Below are 22,280 nucleotides of genomic sequence, written 5' to 3'. Positions count from 1 at the left end.
CTTCACAGAGGGAATGGGTCGCCTCTATAGTATCCACCATGTTGCACTGATGTGTATCTGCAGTAGTTCAGAACGGACTTCTTCTTTTGTTTATTTTTTGGTATGTAGTATTTAATACTGAGGTGCATTATGTGGACCAGAGTTATTAATTCTTTAACTAAAAAGCCCAGAACTGACAAAACAATCACTGAGTCTAACATTGGCCTTTTGTAGTTTTTTTTATAGCCACCAGCAGAAGGTGGGGGGGTATTAACTCTGTTGCAGTCTCAAACTTCACCACTAGATGTCACTAATGTTAACACATTGAAACTTTAACACATTTATATAGGATTGAAAATATTATGACTACATTTTGCTCCTCCTTTGCATGAATATTAAGACTTTTTATTGTAAATGTGTCATTTGTGATGAAGAATATGCATTTATTTTCATCTGTCTGTTAGTCAGCAGACAGATGAAATACCAAAAGAAAAAAATACTCCACTATTTTAACCCTTTCATGCATAGTGGTCACTACAATGGACAGCTATTCTATAATGTAATTTAACCTGATCTTCTATAATAGTCCATGCATAATATCTGCATGAGTGAATATAAAGGCTAGAAAATAAAATGTTACTAATATTGAACCCATAAAGACCCAGTGCTTCTTTGATGGCAGTTCCCAAATGATTTTTTCTCTCTATTTAACCTTTCTTAAGTGATTTATCACCATTTATTACCTCCGCCAAGGAGGTTATGTTTTTGCCAGGGTTTGTTTGCTTGTTTGTTTGTTTGTTTGTTTGTCTGTCTGTCCGTTAGTGTGCAACATAACTCAAAAAGTTATGGACAGATTTTGATGAAATTTTCAGGGTTTGTTGGAAATGGGATAAGGAAGAAATGATTAAATTTTGGTGGTGATCGGGGGTGGGGGGGCCCACGGGGGGGGGGGGCACTGATCAGCCTTGGCGGAGGTCTGCGCTCTCCGAGTGCTTCTAGTTATTATATTATCCTCTGTATTTAGCGCTTTTTCAGTGTAAAGTAGGTATTTTATTGTATTTAATCTGCTGATCATATTGTTGTTCATTAAAACTCAGAGTAATTTCAAAGGTTATTAAATCAGAAACAGGAAAAACTGGAAAAAAAAGTGACTTTTTCAGCAAATCTATCATTAATTAAGTGTGTCCATCCAGTGTCATTGATCCAACTCCATGGGTTTTACTGGTGAATCGATGTTGTAGAAGATGACGGTGTTTCCACGGTAACTACAGAGCCTCTGAACGTCCAAATGGGTCATATCTAACGACCATGAAAAGATGAAGAACTGTATTTTACAATAAATATTTATATTTTCACAGAGTTAAACTAGAAGCACTCGGAGAGCGCAGACCTCCGCCAAGGCTGATCAGTGGGCCCCCCCGTGGGCCCCCCCACCCCCGATCACCACCAAAATTTAATCATTTCTTCCTTATCCCATTTTCAACAAACCCTGAAAATTTCATCCAAATCTGTCCATAACTTTTTGAGTTATGCTGCACACTAACGGACAGACAAACAAACAGACAAACAAACAAACAAACAAACAAACAAACAAACAAACAAACAAACAAACAAACCCTGGCAAAAACATAACCTCCTTGGCGGAGGTAAAAATGTCCAGCTGAGTGGACATTTTTTAACTCCATGAAAAATAGATTCATAATTTTCTTCTTAATTGCATAGTTTTTTTTCATGCCTAAAGAGGAATAAAGTTACTCCAGAAAATATATTGACTAAGGTTCTCATAATTCACGCATGAAAGGGTTAAATGGAATATGGTCAAAGGGTATGGTGAGGGCAAAGGTCAAAGCCCTTAAATATTACAGCAGATCCATAAAAATGTGAGGTGGATGGAATCGTGTTTTACATTCTTAAAGATGAGGTTTGTTTCTTAAATAGTAACTTAGAATATAAGCGAAACTCTACACACTGACACTGCTATGGAACCAAAAATTAGCTTTTACAGAAGTTGTTTAAGAGTAGCAAAGAGATGAGAGAGAAAAACAAACTGTGAAGCTTTTTGAAAACTGCTTTCCATAACACAGGGATGTCAAACTCATTTTAGTTCAGGGGCCACATTAAGCCAAATTTGATCTGAAATGGGCTGGACCAGTGAAATAATAACATAGTAATATATAAATAATGTCAACTCCAAATTTTCTTCTATGTTTTAGAGCGAAAAAAGTAAAATTAGAATTAGGGTCACTGAACTTTAATCTCATAATTCTGACTTTAAACTCAGAATTCTGCTTTTTTTTCCTCAGAATTCTGACTTTTTTTTTTTCCTCAGAATTCTGACTTTTTTCTCCGAATTCTAACTCTTTTCTCCGAATTCTGACTTTAATCTCAGAATTACAACTTTTTTTTTCTCATAATTATAATAATAATAATAAGAAATACATATCGGACCTTAGTTTATTGTATTTTTTTTCCACTGGCCCTAATCCTCTTCTGTACTTTCTGATATTGAGTTTTAAACACACGCTTCTTTACTTCAAAAATTAAATGCATGGACATTTTTGTAACTCCATGAAAAAAAAGTGGATTGCATTGTTTATTTTTTTTCATGTGTAAGGAGGAATAAAAAAACTCAAGAAAAAGATCTTTACTAAGGTTCTCGTAATTCATGCATGAAAGGGTTAAATACTTTCACCAGTGGGAAACAGCTACCCTGATCTATCCAGAGTGTCTCATCCATGGACTGTACAGCCTAATAAATACTGCAGGTTTAACACGATGCTGCTAAAACGTTGTGTAGGCTGGCACATGGATAACTAAACCAGTCTGCAGCGTGCTTGACACAAAATATTTTCAGCGCTCGTGAGTGAACCAGTCCCACTAGATACTCCACATCCACAAATTGTGCATGTCGTTCGAGTTTTTTTTTTTTTTTTTTTTTTTTAAACAGTCATTTTAACGGTGGCCTGTTATGTGTGATAACAAATTTGAAGCCTTGGTATATATTATTAAATTCACTGAAGGATACCTTTGGTGAACACTGCCATAAATTTATCCTAATGTTTAATATGCCTCATAAATTTCATACAGATTTACTTACTGACCCATTATATAAGGTGATAGCTGCTTATGCAAACAGAATTTAATGTGATGTGATGTAAGAGAGTTTAAATGATAGAAATACAAGCAGAGCTGTGTCTTTGTGTCTTCAGTCCAGTGTAAACAGTCCATCACCGCTGTCCTCTATAGGATTCGAGCTACTGAAAACTTTCTTTCTTCAGCCGTTTCTGAGCTGACTCCGTCTTTCTTTTGACAGGGATCAGTTTGGGTGTTGTGGTCAGAGAGTATGCATCACTCTCCCATCTCGACAAGCAGTATTTTGGCTTCCCAGGAGAGATCCTAATGAGAATGCTTAAGCTGGTTATTCTTCCCCTCATCATTTCAAGCATGATAACAGGTAATCTGAATAAAACTATAGCCGACTGCAGCTTACATCTGAACAAATCTAATTAAGTTAACCCTCTGGTATCTTGTCCAGTAAGGCCCTTACTAAGCACCAAGTGTGCTTTTTTTGCACACTTGTGGAATAATGTCAAAAAATTTTCTTATGGTTTGTTTTTAATTCTTTTACACTTTTTTCTATTTTGTCAACTTGAGCCGTAAATAAAAATACCAAATACTCAATAACTGTCACATTTTTTAACCCTTTAAATGCTGTGTTTGTAATGTAAACACACCATTTTTTTGGATGCAAAAAACTAAAAAAAAATTTTTTTTTTCAATACACTACATAAAAAGTGGATCACATATTATTTGATTTTTTCATCCTGGCATATGTCAATGATTAACTCCAACATTGGTTAATTTGAATTATTATTATTTTTGGCACTAGGTCAAATGTTCAAAAATACTAGCATCTATCACCAAGTGTGCGTAAAATGCACACCTAAAGATCAAACTATTAAATATTATATATTGATTTATTTTTCTGCTCTAATTTGATTTTATTTTTGTAAATCAAGGTAAGCCCTAATCATACATATCAAATGGAAGAAATAGTGCGTTTTAGGCACACTTGGGAGACAGATGCTGGTCTTGTAATTTTCTTTTGTTTACAATGTGCAAACTTTAGTTGGTGGCCAGAATTTTAAAGACCACACAAAAATGAACAACTTTTGAATTCTAACCTTATTTAAATTGTGAAAATAATATTAAGTTTTTTAAAACAATGTGCAAAGTGTGCCTAAAAGGCGCAACTGGATACCAGAGGGTTAAACAAGAGTGTTTGTGGACTATTATATAAATAATTTTCTTCATGTTGAACCTCAGCTGAACCTCTATATCATTCATATTTGCTATGGTCTAAATTCAGATCAGTGGTGTTTGTTCTTGACTGATATTTTGAATTCATATTAATTAAGGAAGACCTTTTTTTGTTTTTTTAAAATATTTTATTTTGCACTTTTCAGTTATGTAAAACACACAAACACACACAAACCCCACACAGACACACACAAAGGCTCAGATGTGAGTAACAACTAATCAATTAATTAACTAGCCAGTCCTTGTTCAAAGACAGAAAGAGGGGCAGAGGCAGAAGACAGTCACTGGAATACAGATATACTCCTAGTCCAATTTAACCTCCTCCAAGTATGTGAGAAACGGAGTCCAAGCACTTGACCTGAGCTTTTCCATCTGTATTAATGACAACATATCATTGACCCACGCTTGAAAAGATGGAGGATTTGGAGACTTCTGTTCTGTTAATATCAGTCTCTTAGCGATTACCATTCCAAGTTCAAGTGGATGCTGCAGTGTTGCAGGTATGTTCCCAACAGTGTGAGAAAGGAAGACTTATTTTAGTAAAATTAAAAGGCTCAAAATAGAATACTAAAGTTTGGAGATTATTTGTAATTTGTCGCTTCTGACCCCTAGAGCCACAGGTTGCCTACCCCTATCTTAGGGAATATGTCAGCCATCATTTATTAGCTACAGTATATACATGATTTTTCTGAAATTAAAAATAAAAAAGATCTATTCTCCAAGTGAAAGATAAAAAATACACAAATAGGTAGTAGTAGGACAACTGAAACACCTGTGGACTGTTGATGAATGTCTGGTTAGTAGCTCTATTATGTCTTATCAGGTTAATTCCTGCACCTCAAAACAGGATAGTTGATTTTGTTGTCCACGTTTTGTGATCTTAAACCCTCATCAATTATTATAACCTCACTCTACAAAGAAACTAAATCCAGTTGTATTCAGGGGTCTTCCCAGGTACACTGTAAAAAACATCCTGTTGTTTTTACGGGGAAAAAAATGGCAGCTGTGGTTTCCAGAGCAATACTGTAAAAAACACATCCCACTGTAAACATATTTACGGAGTAACATGTAGATTTAACATTTTAAACATGTAGATGTAACACTGGATTTAACTGGTAAATGGACTGCACTTATTTAGCACATTTTCTCCACCTTCATGGTGTCCAAAGCACTTTCCAAATCCACCAGGTCCAACTGGGACCAGTTTAGGGTTCAGTGTCTTCCATGGACACTTTGACATATGGACAGTCAGAGCCAGGATTTGAACCACCAACCCTTTGGTTATAGGATGAGCCGCTCTACCAACTCTACCAACCCATTAATTTACAAATTTAAAATGTTACATTGTTAAATGTTTACTTTTTTTATATAACTTTCTTATTTAAAAAAAAAAAAAAAAGCGAATAGGCCGTTATTTCAACATTATAGTCTTGCAATTTAAACGGCACCACATTGTTTTTCAATTTACAGTTTTATTTTCTAAAAACAATAGAAATACATAATTTCTACAAATAAATCTGGTTTTGTTCACACACTCTTCCTGTAAGAACTACAGCTATATTTGGTTCAATAGTTAACACAAAAATCTTTTTAAATAACCAACTTTGCATTGTATTGTCACTTACAGTGTTTTTATGTTGCAATTTTACAACTTCTTGGTGTTAATTCTACAGTCATTTTTTACAGTGTATCTATCATTTGTTGATGCCAATGTCAGTACTGCTTGTTATCTTTGAGGATTCATTTTTTCCACCTGCATTTCCCTTGAGTTCTCCGACCTGTCTCTCCTATTAGTTATTACATGGTCTTACATACTGATCTTCATTAGGAGGCCAGTTATGGTGACATCCTTTTCCCACACTAACAAAGTGGTAAGCTGTGCTCGTCAACCTGCACGGTTATTAAGTGACAAGACAACCAGTTAATATTGAATTGACCAAGAGTTAACTTTTGACCTGCTATTAAACTGAAATTTACTAACTGAGGTGTTGTGTCCGTCTGAAAACAGAAATTGTAAATGTAAGTAACTTAAATATGTTTTTTCTTTCCAGGTGTCGCAGCCCTGGACTCAGAGGTATCGGGGAAAATAGGTCTGCGAGCTGTTATTTATTATTTCTCAACAACCATCATAGCAGTTATTCTTGGTGAGTTGATTTATTCCTAGAAAAGTAAATGGAAACTATAAAATTGTTCTGCAACATGAAAATGGAAGCCATATGCAAGGGGAAAAGCACTGTCATCTCATCATGATGTGCTCTGCAAACATAGTTATCACTAAAAATAAAACACACTAACAACTTTAAAAGACATGAGTTATCGAACTGTCTGGAAGTTTGAGTCTTCTGAAATATAAAATGTGTGGAAACCCAGTCTAAAGTTCACCAACAAACATTATGTCTAATGTTTTGGAATCCATGCACAATCAGAAATGTAAAACATGAAAATTTGTCATTTAAGAGGAAGTTCAGAACAATACAGAGTGTTTGTACAAAAACCAGTGCATGAATAAATCTTGCATATACAGTAACTGGAGATACTACACAAGAAATACATCAAGAAATAGTTACAGCCAGTTCCCCTGGTGTTGTAACTATGCATCATGTATGAACTCAACCAGTAACACATTTCCATTTCACTGTGGAGTCACAGCCACATTCAATGAAAATCTGCTCCATTTTGTTATAAACATCCTGAACGCTGTATGTGATAAATGTACAAATTATCCCAGATTAATCTACTATTCACTATGTATGTTGTTATTATTATAATGCAGTGTTTATGACAAAATGTGTGAACTGATAAAAAAGAAAACAATGTGTTACGTAATAACCAATGGAAATAGATGATCTGTGTGCATTTTATATCTTTAATCTGAATCAGAGTTCCCAAATATTAAACTGGACAACACAATATCTGACTCTTGTGATATATTTACCTCCGCCAAGGAGGTTCTGTTTTTGCCAGCGTTGGTTTGTTTGTTTGTCTGTCTATTTGTCTGTCTGTCTGTCTGTGTGCAAGATAACTCAAAAAGTTATGGACGGATTTGGATGAAAATTTCAGAAAATATTGATACTGGCACAAGGAACAAATGATTAAATTTTGGTGGTGGTGGGGCACTGATCTACCTTGGTGGAGGTCCGCGCTCTCCGAGTGCTTTTCTAGTTACCACTGCAATAAGACAGTTTATTACAAACATTACATATTGCATACAGTCTGGGGTTATTTTTACTACAAAAAAATTGGATTTATCATGACAAAAGTAAACTATCACTTTTTGTAGGATTATAATACATGGTTTATTACAGTGTTTTTCAACCTTGGGGTTGGGACCCCATGTGGGGTCGCCTGGAATTCAAATGGGGTCGCCTGAACTTTCTAGTAATTGATTTTTTTTTTTTTTTTTTTTTAATTACTAATAAAAAATATATAATGAGTTGATAGAGACACTCCCAACCCATAAAAGACATGACAAACTCTGAAGCTGAAACTGAAGCACTGTGGTTCTGTTTATCTTTCAAATGTTCATTGTGGTCAGTTTCAGATGCTGCAGCTCTTTCATAATTCATAGTTTGAGTTCTTGTTTGTTCAGTATTAATTGTCAGCCTTGTAAATCCAAGCTGGACTGACTGTACATATCCTGACCAAGGAAAATAAAATTCTCACTTTGTGCAGTAATCTACACCTGGCTTTTCTGCCTCCGTCCATAATAATATACATTATATAGACTAAATGCCATCTAAAATTAACATTTATTTGCAACATAGTATAGCAAACTATTAAATGATCAAAAACAAATTAATTTTAGAAAAAAAAAGTCTCTGTTTTGAATGTCTGGGGTTGCCAGAAGTTTGTGATGTTAAAATGGGCTCACAGGCCAAAAAAGGTTGGGAACCACTGGTTTATTACATAAAGCATTATTACAGCTGGTTATCCATCTCTATTTGTGAATTAAATACATGAGATCCAATATAACTATTGAGTTTAAGGGGACAGAGCCAGACTAAGCCTCCAGTGTTTTTGATACAACAGAAGAAGCTGTAACTCTAGTTTAGAGCTTAACAAATATAACCAACACTGAAAAGACAGAGAAATACTCTAAATGTCAAATCTAAAAGTCATGCTGTAGTTGTCTTTACAGACTGAACTAAGCACTGACGTATTTTTCAGGAATTATCCTGGTGATGACGATCAAACCAGGTGTTTCTCAGGCAGCGGACCACATTGACCGATCCGGGACCACGCCCAATGTCACAACAGTCGACACCCTCCTCGACCTCATCAGGTGACCTTCTACCCCCGTTATACTTTTTTTTGTCAAAGCTTTTGAAATATAGCTTCAGACAGTCTTTGTTTTTTTTTTTTGCTTTGTTTTATTATTTTATAATCTTTTTCAGCTTTCCAGTTTTCCAAAAACCAACTAACAACAAACAAAAACTTAAACTAAAAAAAGGGAAGAGTAGCCCCCCACCCACCCACATTGGTCCACATTCACTTAATTACGAGTGTTATAGCTATTCTACTCTGTTATGTTTTCTACAGACGTTTTATCAAAGTAAGAGAGGAAAGGCTTCCATGGAATGTAACATTTCTCAGTTGACCCTCTGAGAGAAAATTTGATCTTTTCCAGTTTCAAGAAGGACGTTTTTTGTTTTTATGGAAATAATTCAATGGATAGTAAAACATTGTATCTTATTCTGATTTATGTGTAAAAATAATTTGCACTGACTCTAATAGAATTAGTCAATGAATTCTCACCTTATTTGCCCTTAATCTACATCTAATGTCTATTTCCATGAACAGAAACATGTTTCCAGAAAACCTGGTGCAGGCTTGTTTTCAGCAGGTAAAACACTGAGTACACCCTTTACTTTATTTCTGTTCTACTTTTAAAACTCTACTAAATGTGTAATAAACGATGTTCTGGAGGCTGCAGTGGACCAATGTCTTACACTGACAGTAATGACCATTTTCTCTCTAGTACAAGACCAAGCGCAAAGACTTGGAACCTCCGAAAGTTTCAACCAACACCACCACCATTCCTCCTCTGACAACTGCCATCATGACAGCGGTGGAGGTAGGTATACAAACGCACCTTTTGTGAAGTTCACAGCGGAAATAACCGTATTTCACAAAGAACATATTAATGGGATTGCACTGATAACCAACATACAAACAAAATTGAAAATGTAAGAAGAGAGAAAACAGAGACATGTAGAGGAGCACATCTGACATGGAAATGAAACATGACTCTAAATCAGGGCTCTCAAACTCATTTTCTTTCAGGGGCCACAATCAGCACGATTTGATCTCAAGTGGGCCGGACCAGTAAAATAATAGCATAATAACCTATAAATAATGACAATTCCAAATTTTTGTCTTTGTTTTAGTGCAAAAACCCCCATTAAATTATGAAAATACTTACTTTTATAAACTATCTAAAAAAAAAAAAAAACCCTGAAAAAACAGAAATTTTAATTAAAAAATGTAAGAAAATTTAGTGCAATTTTAACAATATTCTGCCTCAACTTCTCATTTCTCCATGTGCATTATGGATCAGATCTACAAAGACACTAAACACTGAGGAACAGGCAGAAAAATTCTTAAAAATTGTGCTTAATTTTCTTTAGACGTTTCAGGCTGTTCATATTTGTTCAGGTTATTCACATTTTATTGTGACAGGATAGTTTGTAAATGTAAATATTTTCATAATTTAATGTTATTTTTTGCACTAAAACAAAGAAAAAAATTAAGTTGTTAATTCTAAATTTTTTTTGGCTTAATTCAAGATTTTTTTTACTTAATTGAAGATTTCTTTTGGGTTAATTGAAGATTTTTTTTTTTACTTAATTGAAGAATTTTTTTGGCTTAATTCAAGATTTTTTTTTACTTAATTGAAGATTTTTTTTTTGGGCTTAATTCAAGATTTTTCTTTAATTCAAGCTAAATTTGTTTTGTTTAATTCAATTCAAGACTGTGGAATTTTTGCACTTGGCAAAAACATCCCAAGGGCCGTATTGGACCCTTTGGCGGGCTGCATTTGGCCCCTGGGCCGCATGTTTGACACCTGTGCCTTAACTACAAAAAAAAAAAAAGTGTGATTTTATGTTTGAAAAATGTACATGAAAACAGAACGCAATGATTGAGATGAGACATGTAATGTTTTAGTTGGTTAGCTTCACTTTACGCACAGAAATTCCTCCAGGTTTCATGTGCCTTTTAATGATGTTCTGCACCGTAGAGGGTGAAACATCCAACCCTCCTCCCATCTTCTTTTGAGGCCCAGTGTTTCAATGATTTTATCTCACATTTGAGGGCAAATTGTCAAGCCTCAGTTCATCTCGACCTTTCCTGGATGCTACTTTTGTTCCAAATCCTGACATCAGCTGTATCAAATCACATCTTTACTCCTGTGAAGGTCAGGTCTGGAATGTTTTTCCTACACCTGTAACCTAAAATCTACAGCACATTTCAGCTTTTTGTTTTTTTGTCTTTAAATTACAGATGGGAGGTCAATACTATTTCTCCTTTTCAAAGACGTGGATCCTAGAATTGCTTTTTAAAGTGTTCACCTTCACATTTTCTCCAGTTACCTGCTCAATATAATCAAAATAATGATCAAATGCCACCCACAGGAATTTAGCTCAGTGGAATAATTCAGTGCGGTGGATATGAGGGGGCGACAGTCTGCAGTCTGCAGTTGTTTAGTTATTCTAATTTTTACCTCAGGACTAATCCTACATATTCCAGTGGCAAGAATGGATGTAAATTTACAAATAAGAAGAAACAGACTAGACAAAACATTACATATCTGATCTTCAAAATGAAAAATTAGAAATCACTGCTTTCTGTTTTCACATAAATTTTCCACATTATCCCAGCTTTTTCTGATTGGATACACGATTTTACATGTACTTATTAACATTTACATTAATCCTGCACACATTTTGTATTTAGGATATTAGAAAAGCAACATGGAACTTATGTTGTCCTCCAAAAGTATACTTCCTCATTAACCCATAAAGACCCAAATATCCACCAACGACCAAAAGCATCTACTGATGTAAACTGTTTAATACCTGTGGATCTATTAATCCCATCAATACATGTAAATAATTGGTGTAAAATATAGTATATAGTCTTTTCATGGTCATCAGATATGACCCATTTGGACGTTCAGAGGCTCTGTAGTGAACATGGAAACACCATCATCTTCTACAACAGTAGTTCTCAAACTTTTTACAGTGGAGTACCCCCTGAAATATACTTTTTTAGCCAAGAACCTCCAACTCTAGCTTCAGCATTTTTGATTGTAAAAATTCAGCAAAATTTGTTCCTGTACCAAACGTGTCTGTTTATATTTTCAAAACTTTGTAAACAAATAACTATAACTGTATATTCAACTGTAATATATATAAAAATACATTTTTTTGAAGTAAATTTTTTGTGCAAAATATAAATTGAAAAGTGCCCCGTTTCATTGGTAAGAAAAATAAATAAATTGGTCATTAATTAATAAATGAACTTTCCATCAACAAGAAATAATTATGTAGCTACTCAAATAAACACATTTTGAATAACACAAAACAGAAATGTTCTTAAAATGTTACTAAAGCTTAAACAAGACAATTGACAATAAAACTATTATATGAATGTATTTATTTTATATTTCAGCATTAATTCTCATTATTTATTTTGTATTCAATACATGATGACTTATTTAATTGAATATTGGGGGGACAGAGTTTTCTCTATTGCTGCCCCAACCCTCTGGAACTCTCTCCCCCCTACCATCCGACACTGCTCCGACCCCAACACCTTCAAATCCCTTTTAAAAACTTACTTATTTAAGATTGCTTTTAATGTTTAACTGTTTTATATTTATATACCTGCTTTCTGCACCTGCTTTTATCTGTTTTTAATGTGTTTGGTTTCTGTTTTTATCTGCTGTATGTAAAGTGTCTGAGTTCCATGAAAAGCGCTATACAAATAAAACGTAATATTATTATTTTATTATTATTATTTAATGTATTTTTCCCAAAAAATTTCACTGAGCTTCTTCCCAGTATGCGTACCCCACTTTGGGAACCCCTGTTCTACAACACTGATTCACCAGTAAAACCAGTGTAGTTTGATAAATCACAGTGGCTGGAGACACTTAAATGTGTTCAGTTCATGATATCTTTGCGGAAAAAAAGTCACTTTTTCTTCTGGTTTCTTTGTTTCTGATAAAATCCCCTTTAAATATGCTCTGAGTTTTCATTAACATCTAAATTAAATATAAGAAATTAAATACAGGATTTACAGTGAAAAATACTAAATACAGTGGATAATATTACAATAAATGGTGATAAATTGCTTAAGAAAGGTTAAAGAGGGAGATAAATTCATTTGGGAGCTGACACAAAAGCAGAACTGGGTCTTTATGGGTTAAATTCTCTTTTTGTAAATATTGTTTCTGAGCGCTGGAGTTGGGTTTCTTTATGTGAATGCTTTGTGAGTTTTCAGAAATCGATCACCTTTTCAGATGCATAAACATTGTGTGAAGTTTCTTTAATTTCAGGGAGATCGTTGCACGTTTCCTCTTGTGTTAACATTCCTCTGCTGTCAGAGTTTTGGTCTTAGCATGACAACATCGCTCCATCTGCTGCACTTTACGTTTCATGTTTCTGCACCTGGCAAGCAACATCTGATCTAAATACCTCAGAAGACCCAATAATGAGTAATAAGTAGCCATGGGTCACTGGGCTCTGATCATTTGCACAGCCCATCAATGGGTCTTTAGAGTCAGTTAACGTGGTTGTAAAAGCAGCTTCCTGGCCTGGTCTTAGTAAAATGCATGAATTGGCTCCTTGTTCTCTTTCTGCAGAATATAACGAAGGAATATACAATCATCGGGACGTATTCAGATGGGATCAACGTGTTGGGCCTGATCGTGTTCTGTGTAGCGTTCGGCCTCGTCATTGGGAAAATGGGGGAAAAGGGACGCATCCTCCTGGAGTTTTTTGACGCACTGAATGAAGCCACAATGAAACTGGTCCAGATCATTATGTGGTACGTATACTGATCTGCAGGTATGAGCCTCCAAAGCTACACAAAATTAAAAACTCTTCAAACTTCTTCTATTTATCACACTGGAAGAAAAATCCAAGGCACTCTCTTTAAACATTAAAATGCCTTTATTATCACGGCATGGTCAAATCTAGACCTAAAAAACACTTCAACACGTTTCGGAAGTCTTTTGACTTCCTGATGAAGGCTTGAAGCTGAAACGCATTGAAGTGTTTTTTAGGTCTAGATATGACCATGCCATGATAATAAAGGCATTTTAACCCTTTCATGCATAGTGGTCACTACAGTGGACAGTTACTCTACAGCTTGACTCTTGTATATTCATGGGTTTTGTTGTTTTAGTTCCATATCAGCCAACACAGTGGACACTTATGCATCATCTCATAAACTGTAATTCATACCATTATTGTAACTTTGCTGTTCTTGATTGGTTCTTGAGTGGAAATCAGTTGTTAATATTTATTTTTTTGCATATTATCTCCATGAAGTGAGTAAAAACTAGTATTAGAATATGTTAAAATGTGAGAAAACATCAGATTAGCTGCATTAAACATGGTTTCATTTCACTGTTTTCATATCACTTTATGATATTGGGTTTTAAATACATGTTTCTTTGCTTCAAGAATAAAATTCATGGTGTAGCTGAGTGGACATTTTTGTAACTATGAAAAACAGGCTGATTTAAAAAAAAAAAAAAAAATTCAATCACATAGGTTTTTTTTTTCATGCCTAAAGAGGGATAAAAACACTCAGGAAAAAAAAAAAACTTGATTAAGGTTCTCATAATTCATGCATGAAAGGGTTACAGGGTGGGGAAGCAAAATTTACAATATTTTGAGGCAGGGATTGAAAGACAGTGTATGACCAATTAGTTTTTTGAAAGTCATGAGAATTTATTTGCCACAAGAAAATTGACATAATAGAAAATGTTTTTCTTCTGTGTCCTCCTTCTTTCTCAATAACTGCCTTCACACGCTTCCTGAAACTTGCGCAAGTGTTCCTCAAATATTCGGGTGACAACTTCTCCCATTCTTCTTTAATAGTATCTTCCAGACTTTCTTGTCATAGTTTTGCTCATAGTCATTCTCTTCTTTCCATTATAAACAGTCTTTATGGACACTCCAACTATTTTTGAAATCTCCTTTGGTGTGACGAGTGCATTCAGCAAATCACACACTCTTTGACGTTTGCTTTCCTGATTACTCATATGGGCAAAAGTTTCTGAAAAGGTATGGATAATAGTGTTAGGTATGATTATGACATCAATATATGTTTGGTTTCAAAACAATTGACGTAGTGCCTGCTGAGAAAAAAACAACTAAATGTTCATTGTAAATTTTGCTTCCCCACCCTGTAATGTTTAAAGAGAGTGCCTTGGATTTTTCTTCCAGTGTGATAAATACTTTTTGGATCCCTTTTTCCAAAGAGCACCTCAAACAAACTATTTTTTGGTCCAAGAAGCATCCTTTCCCAAACATTTTTTAAACTTCTACTATTGTTGAGCTTGGACTGATGCTTGTTGCTTATTTGTTATCGTGCAAAAAAAAAAAAATTACTGTTAGTTATCCCAGTGAGTTCGAGATAGAAATTCTGACATAACTTGTGGTTTTAGCGTTCTGTTAGTTCTGAGGTCAGGCTGCAGGTCACGGTCTGCTCCTGTCTGCATGCTTTACATTGTACTGCATCCTCTATGTGGATCTGCAGACAAGACGTTTACAGGCTGGGATTCAGACATACTTTACCTAAACCAAGGGTGTCAAACTCATTTTCTTGCGGGGGCCACATTCAGCTCAATTTTATCTGAAGTGGGTCAGACCAGTAAAATAATAGCATTATAGCCAATAAATAATGACAACTCCTAATTGTTTTGGTGCAAAAAACAACATTAAATTATGCCAATATATACATTTACAAACTATCCAAATAAAAAGGATGTGAATAAGATGAAAAAATTGAAATTTGTTAAGAAATATAAGTACAATTTTATCAATATTATGCCTCGACTTATCATTTATAGGCTCCATGTGCATTACAGATGAGATCTACACAGACACAAAACATTTAGTAACAGGCAAAATATTGTTAAAATTACACTTAATTTCCTTTAGACATTTCAGGTTTTTTATATTTGTTCAGGTTATTCACATTTTACTGTTAAAGGGTAGTTTGTTAATGTAAATATTTTTATAATTTAATGTTTTTTGCAGTAAATCAAAGAGAAAAAAATGGTGTTGTCATTATTTATAGGTCATTACGATATTATTTTTGAGTTCAATGCCCTAACTTGCAATTTGCCAATTCATCCCGCGGGCCGGATTGGAACCTTTGGCGGGCCGGTTTTGGCCCCCGGGCCGCATGTTTGACACCTGTGACCTAAACTGTCGCTTCTGTGTCCTTTAAGAATGTGCATCAGTGTGTGTCAGCTACTACGCTGTCCTTAAGGTCTGACATATGAGTAGATCATTGGTGAATTTACACTACAGGGTGTATTAAAAGAAAACTATACATTTTGAAAAATTACCCCCAGTTCTGCATTTGATAATTTTTAGAATTTAGAGTAAAGGTTAGGGTTAACTTGGCCTCTCCTCAGTGACATTTTCAGGCCTAAACAAGTAGAATTAACTTCAAAAGGCATCAACATCTGCCATGGGTAAAGAAATGAAATTGACATGGTGACCAGAGTGTTAATGCTGTAACCTGGAAATTTTGTGGAAAACAAGATGGATGCCCATTGTCCCCTCCAATGACCACTGATTGGATTTAAATCCCACCGCTACGTCACGCAAAACAGTTTTAACTTGGATTGCGCAATTTGCCCCTGGTCACTCATGCATGAAAACCTGGGTCTGTAAATTTGGACAAATATTCACCAATCCCCTACCTACTGACGTCAAAGAAAATTCCAAAAATGATCAAATGCGGAACTGGGGGTAATTTTTCAAAATGTATAATTTTTTTTTGATACACCCTGTATAAGACCAGTCATGATGAGACAGACTCTGTTCATCTGATATTTGCACTGAGTAGCTTTGTACAATAGGAAATACAGTACATTCAGAACTCCTTCAGTCTCCTGTACAGAACAACCTGTTCTCACAAGTTCATTCCAAACATGTGGTACCAGGCACAAGAAACCCCTACAATTTTGGCATCGATCCAGCTGATGTCATCATGTCTGTGTGTGTGGTGATGTCAGCATATCAGTTGCCTCTGTATATGTGCCAAGTTTGAAGTAAATTTAAACAAAATTGATGTTTTTATAGACATTTAAGATTTTGCCCATTAAAAGTAAATGGGAGAAAAAAAAAAGATTTTAAAAATTTATAAAAATTTCAACTTTGACCAACTTTTCCCAAAATATAATGACATCTACTTTGGGTCACTGGCAACCTATAAACTCAATTTGGTATGAAATCAACCACCAGTAGTCAGGGAGCCACAGTGTCAAAAGCTCAATAAAATGGGTTGAACCTGACATGGTCTGCCATACTTTTTATTTGTGGGGGTTTTTTTTTGTTAATTTGGACCCTAAGGACCAATATTTGGAGGGTCTGCTCTGCTGGAAATATCGCGAAAAAAAATTTGTGGCCTTATTAGTGTATGTACCCCTCATTTTTTGATATAAAATTTTGAAAAATTAAAATTTTCCTTCAATCCTCAGTGGGCTGGGTAAGCTGTCAATAAATGCATTCCAGATGCAAAAAACATATGGTGACAACCTTCAGTGAAAAAATCATTCTTAAAACACATTTCTGCATGATTTTGGCTCAATTTAATGCAAAAAAAAAAATTAGGCATTTTCTCACTTTTTTCCAATATTTTCAGCTTTACTTCATTGGCAATCAACTATTCCCCCAAGTTATGACATCAGCAAATATGCCATTCTTTTCACCAAACAATATACTCATTCCACAGAAAAAATGATAAAAATCCAACCAGAATTAATGGATCTGTGATGATTTCTCTACTAGTTGGCAATACAGGCCCAGAACCTCAACAGAATTTTAAGCTACTCTCAAAATTCCGAGAGACATACTGGATATTTAACATGGTTGTTCATGTCCACATTATTAAAAATCATGGCCTAGGCATCTTTTTAATTTCAACATAACTCTGCTCTTCCAATAGATATAGTTTTGCTGCTAGAGTTTGTGTTAACAAACAAAGAAATAAATGTCTCCTGTGTAATACATCTAGATTTGGATGTGTTCCTCAGTTTTCAGCGTCTCTCTACACCCACTGAAAGAAAAATGCCCTATCAAGTGTGTAAGATCCAACCTGAATGTGTGTGAAACTGGTAAATCGTCAACACTGTTTTACTCTTTTCTAGTTATTATAGGCTTACATTTGGCTGTAAATAAAAGTTTAATAAAAGTTATGAGAGAGGGTGACCTTCCTAGGTAAAAAAAAAGATGACAAATAAACTTGAATTAATCTTGATTTTTTTAAATTATAAAATAAAGCCAAACTACAAATTTTGTTTCTTTAACCCATTTCTGAAGTGAAAAATGACTCTACTCTACTTAGTCTTAATACTCTAGTACAGGGTGTCAAACATATGGCCCTTGGGGCAAAACTGGCCCCCCAAAGGCTCCAATCTGGCCCACAGGATGAATTTGCAAAATGCAAAAATTACACTAAAGACATTAAACCTCAAAGGTGTCGAACTTACTTTAGCTCAGGGGCCACATTCATCCTGACGACAACTTTTAATGACAAATTTTGTCCTTGGTTCAATGTGAAAAAATAAAACTACATTATAAAAATCATTTACATTTTATAAACTATCTTTCATAATAAAATATGAATAACCTGAAATGTCTTAAGAAACATAAATGCGATTTAACAATAAGCCTGCTATTAAATGTTTGGTGCATTTGTAGACCCGCTGTGATCTATAAATTCTGTTATAAATAAGTAATAAACTGCTATTTTTTCCCACTAAAATGCCATACCATACCAACTTTATTTGTAAAGCACTTTAAGAACTTTACAGCTGGCCAAAGTGCCGTACACCAAACATAAAACAAGGGATTAAATAAGTAAATAAAACTAGTGATAACACAGGGTGTTAAGCGGGCTAAGAACAACAAAATACAACCATTATAAAAACAAAGACAAATTAAAATCTGTTAAAAACAGCATAAAAAAAACAGACATGTCACTCACTGATTAAAAGCTAATGAGAAAAAAGCTAATGAGAAAAATAAAAAGAAAGGTTTCCATTCTTCTTATTATTAATAGGTTATTATGCGATTACTTAACTGGTCCGGTCCACTTGAGATCACACTGGGTTGTAATGTGGCCCCTGAACTAAACATGAGTTTGACACCCCTGCTCTACTGCGTTTCAGCACTGTGCCCAAATGTACTCACCCAACAGTTTTTGATGAACACTGATTCAAAGTACTCGTCTTTTCAGCTACATGCCAATTGGAATCCTGTTCCTAATTGCTGCTAAGATCATCGAAGTAGAAGACTGGGAGATCTTCAGGAAGATGGGTCTTTATATGGTGACGGTGCTGAGTGGGTAAGCTGTCCCATTATTCTCTATCCACCTGTTCCAGACACTGGGATTTATGGGTGACATTTGGGCTGCTTCCCCCTCCAATGTTACACTAAAACCTAAGCTGTGTGTGTGCACTGATAAGAGCCAAGGACATTTAAAACTGCTCAACCTGCAGATGCAGCAATGAAAGCTTCATTCCGGCCTCTAAATCTCAGTGACACCATTAAAAAGTGTACAGTAAATCCCCCTGCAGTAACTGTAGGTCACAGGGTTAGTCTGAGGATCCCACAGATTCTGCACTGACATGGGAGTCTGAAGTACATACTTTCATGGAATGTTAGAAATTAAGCCTAAAATAAAATTATCCAAGAGGTTTCTAAAATATATTCATCTTTTTTTGTCTTTAAACTAGTGTCTGGTTAGTTCAGATAAATGATACGTATACTATGGTTGTTACTGCAGATGAGAAATGTTGACGCAGCTGTGAAATGACAGGTTCTAACTGGATTAACGTTCTCATGTCAAGAATTTCACTCCAAGAAATCACTTCAAATGAAAAACAAAATATTATGTGATATGTGATGAGGAAATCTCATGATTATTTTTTTATGGTTTTGTATCTATTAGAAATGTATCCAAAAAATTTTTTTTTTTTTTTTCCATCTTCGCATGTTAAACTTGTCACATTTAGATCTATATATGTAATATTGAATCCAGTATGAACCACTTATTTCTGAAGTAATAGTTTTGATTAACTGAAGGCCTTAGTCCTGCCATGACTGATGTTGAAGATGATTGAAATGCCTTTTAACCCTCCGGTATCCAGGTGCGCCTTTTAGGCACACTTTGCATTTCGTTTTAAAAAACTTCATATTATTTTTCACAATTTAAATAAGGTTAGAATTCAAAAGTTGTTCATTTTTGCATGATCTGTAAAATTCTGCCCACCAACTAAAATTTGCACATTGTAAACAAAAGAAAATTACAAGACTAGCATCTGTCTCCCAAGTGTGCCTAAAACGCACTATTTCTTCCATTTGATATGTATGATTAGGGCTGACCTTGATTTACTAAAATAAAATCAAATTAGAACAGAAAAATAAATCCATATATAATTTTTAATAGTTTGATTTATAGGTGTGCATTTAACGCACACTTGGTGACAGATGCTAGTATTTTTGAACATTTGACCTAGCGCCAAAAATAATAATGCAAATTAACCGATGTTGGAGTTAATTGCTGACATTTGCCAGGCTGCAAAAATCAAATAATATGTGATCCAATTTTTATGTAGTATAGTGAATTTTTTTTTATTTTTTTGTTTTTTGCATCCCAAAAAGATGGTTTGTTCGCAGTACAAACATGGCATTTAAAGGGTTAAAAAATGTGACAATTATTGAGTATTTGGTATTTTTATTTATGGCGCAAGCTGATGAAATAGAAAGAAGTGTAAAAGAATTAAAAACAAACTGTATGAAAAATTTTTTGACATTCTTCCACAGGTGTGCGAAGAAGGCACACTTGGTGTTTAGTAAGGGCCTTGCTGGACAGGATACCAGAGGGTTAATAAGTGTAAAAAAGGGAAATGCAGATGGAGCCTGAGTTTAAAACTTGAACTACTATCAGATTTACCACCTCAGAACAACTATTACCATGCAATACTTCTTTATTATACAGTATATTTCCATCGCCAATAGCCAAATAAAGTACATATCTTGCCTTATTTGATTCATCGTTTTCTCAGGTAAAACGCAAAGCTGGGAGTAAAACACACTTGAAGGTGATTTCTAATGGTTAACAAACATCTAAAAAAGAGAATGAACTTCAGTAATTTAGCAACAACAATGACACATAAGACATTTAGGTTAGAGCAAGTTAACCCATACATGAAACACATTTAGTCAAGCTTCTTTATGCATGACTAAACTCTGTGATTAGACCATGTGATTGGAAAATATGATCAATAAGAGGTATGAAATTGAAGTTCCCTTGACATTAAAAACTGGATTTTCATAATAATTCCATTTAACAGCATAGTTCTATATGATGGTCTGTTTTCTTCTTCAGTCTAGCCATCCATGCAACCGTCTGTTTGCCACTGATCTTCTTCATCATTGTAAGGAAGAACCCGTTTACGTTCACACTGGGAATGGCTCAGGCCCTGGTCACAGCCCTCATGATCTCATCCAGGTCAGAGTCCTCACTGTGCTTCTAAAACCAGCCACTTTATCTCAGTAATAAAGCTTCTCACCCAAAAAAACTGCCACAAACACAATAACTGTAAATTAAACATCAGTATTAGTCATGGTACATTTTACAGAAGGAGGTACTGTTTTTGATAGGAATTCATCCAAACCACTGTGTTTCAGTCATAATATAATGGTGACAGTAATCCAACCACTGTGTTTAATGAATGTCCTCCAGCTCTGCCACACTGCCTGTAACCTTCCGTTGTGCCGAGGAGAATAATCGCATCGACAAGCGGATCACCCGCTTCGTTCTCCCAGTGGGTGCCACCATTAACATGGACGGTACAGCACTCTATGAGGCTGTGGCTGCAATATTTATCGCTCAGCTGAATGACTATGCTCTGGATGTGGGCCAGATTGTTACCATCAGGTACACCTTTTTACTCTTCTACCTACTTATGATAGGCTACTCTGTAATCTGACTACACTGCTAACCGGAATGGAAGTATCACATGCCTTTTACAGCCTGGTAAAGGCATATAAAACACCACTGTACCTACTGTAAAATATGAAACATTAATGGAAAAAATCTCAGCTGAACTTCCTCCTCCCTTTAAACTATAAAAACTGACGTAAGTCACTTTCCAATAGGCTGGATAAGGTCATCCAGCAGACCTTGACATAACAACATAATTAAAAATGACCAGCAATGTACAAATACACACAGTGCAAAAAGAGGTGGAACAGCTAACAGCTAACTCAGTCTGATAGTTCCTTTGGTTTAGTTTAAATACACAATGATTTACTGCAGGTCTCTGTTGGGGTTTTTATTTATATTTAGTTCTAGATGGCATATATATATATATATATATATATATATATATATATATATATATATATATATATATATATATATGTGTGTGTGTGTGTGTGTGTATGTGTATGTGTGTGCATTTTAATAATTTCATTTGGAAAGTCCATGCCAGTTGTGATCATGTGAGATATTTCTTTTATTTCCTTTTGTTTCTTGACTCAAGAGAAATGCAACAGAAATTCCACTATGTACTTGTGATGTAATGTATCTGTACACATGGCAATAAACTCTCTTTATCTTTCTATAACTGACCAAACTCCAAGTATAATCAATGGCCATGAAATATCATCTACAATCTACAAAAAACCCTTCTAATATCAGGTGTAGTTTTGAATTTAAGT

The 22,280-nt window shown here is 34.8% G+C and overlaps 1 protein-coding gene across 1 annotated transcript in view; it reads left to right on the top strand.

Moving 5' to 3' along the window:
- Window positions 1–22,280, top strand: part of slc1a1 (solute carrier family 1 member 1) — a 29,709-nt gene that overhangs the window by 2,854 nt on the left and 4,575 nt on the right. The window contains exons 2-10 of the mRNA XM_030162557.1: window positions 3,293–3,433; window positions 6,351–6,443; window positions 8,467–8,581; window positions 9,100–9,142; window positions 9,278–9,373; window positions 13,166–13,350; window positions 18,790–18,897; window positions 20,944–21,066; window positions 21,301–21,495. Coding sequence (XP_030018417.1) covers window positions 3,293–3,433; window positions 6,351–6,443; window positions 8,467–8,581; window positions 9,100–9,142; window positions 9,278–9,373; window positions 13,166–13,350; window positions 18,790–18,897; window positions 20,944–21,066; window positions 21,301–21,495 — 1,099 coding nt within the window. The remainder of the gene's footprint in view (window positions 1–3,292; window positions 3,434–6,350; window positions 6,444–8,466; window positions 8,582–9,099; window positions 9,143–9,277; window positions 9,374–13,165; window positions 13,351–18,789; window positions 18,898–20,943; window positions 21,067–21,300; window positions 21,496–22,280) is intronic.

The sequence above is a fragment of the Sphaeramia orbicularis genome, chromosome 18 (genome assembly GCF_902148855.1).
Source record: "Sphaeramia orbicularis chromosome 18, fSphaOr1.1, whole genome shotgun sequence".
Classification (NCBI taxonomy): domain Eukaryota; kingdom Metazoa; phylum Chordata; class Actinopteri; order Kurtiformes; family Apogonidae; genus Sphaeramia; species Sphaeramia orbicularis.
This window is presented reverse-complemented; position numbering and strand designations above follow the sequence as displayed.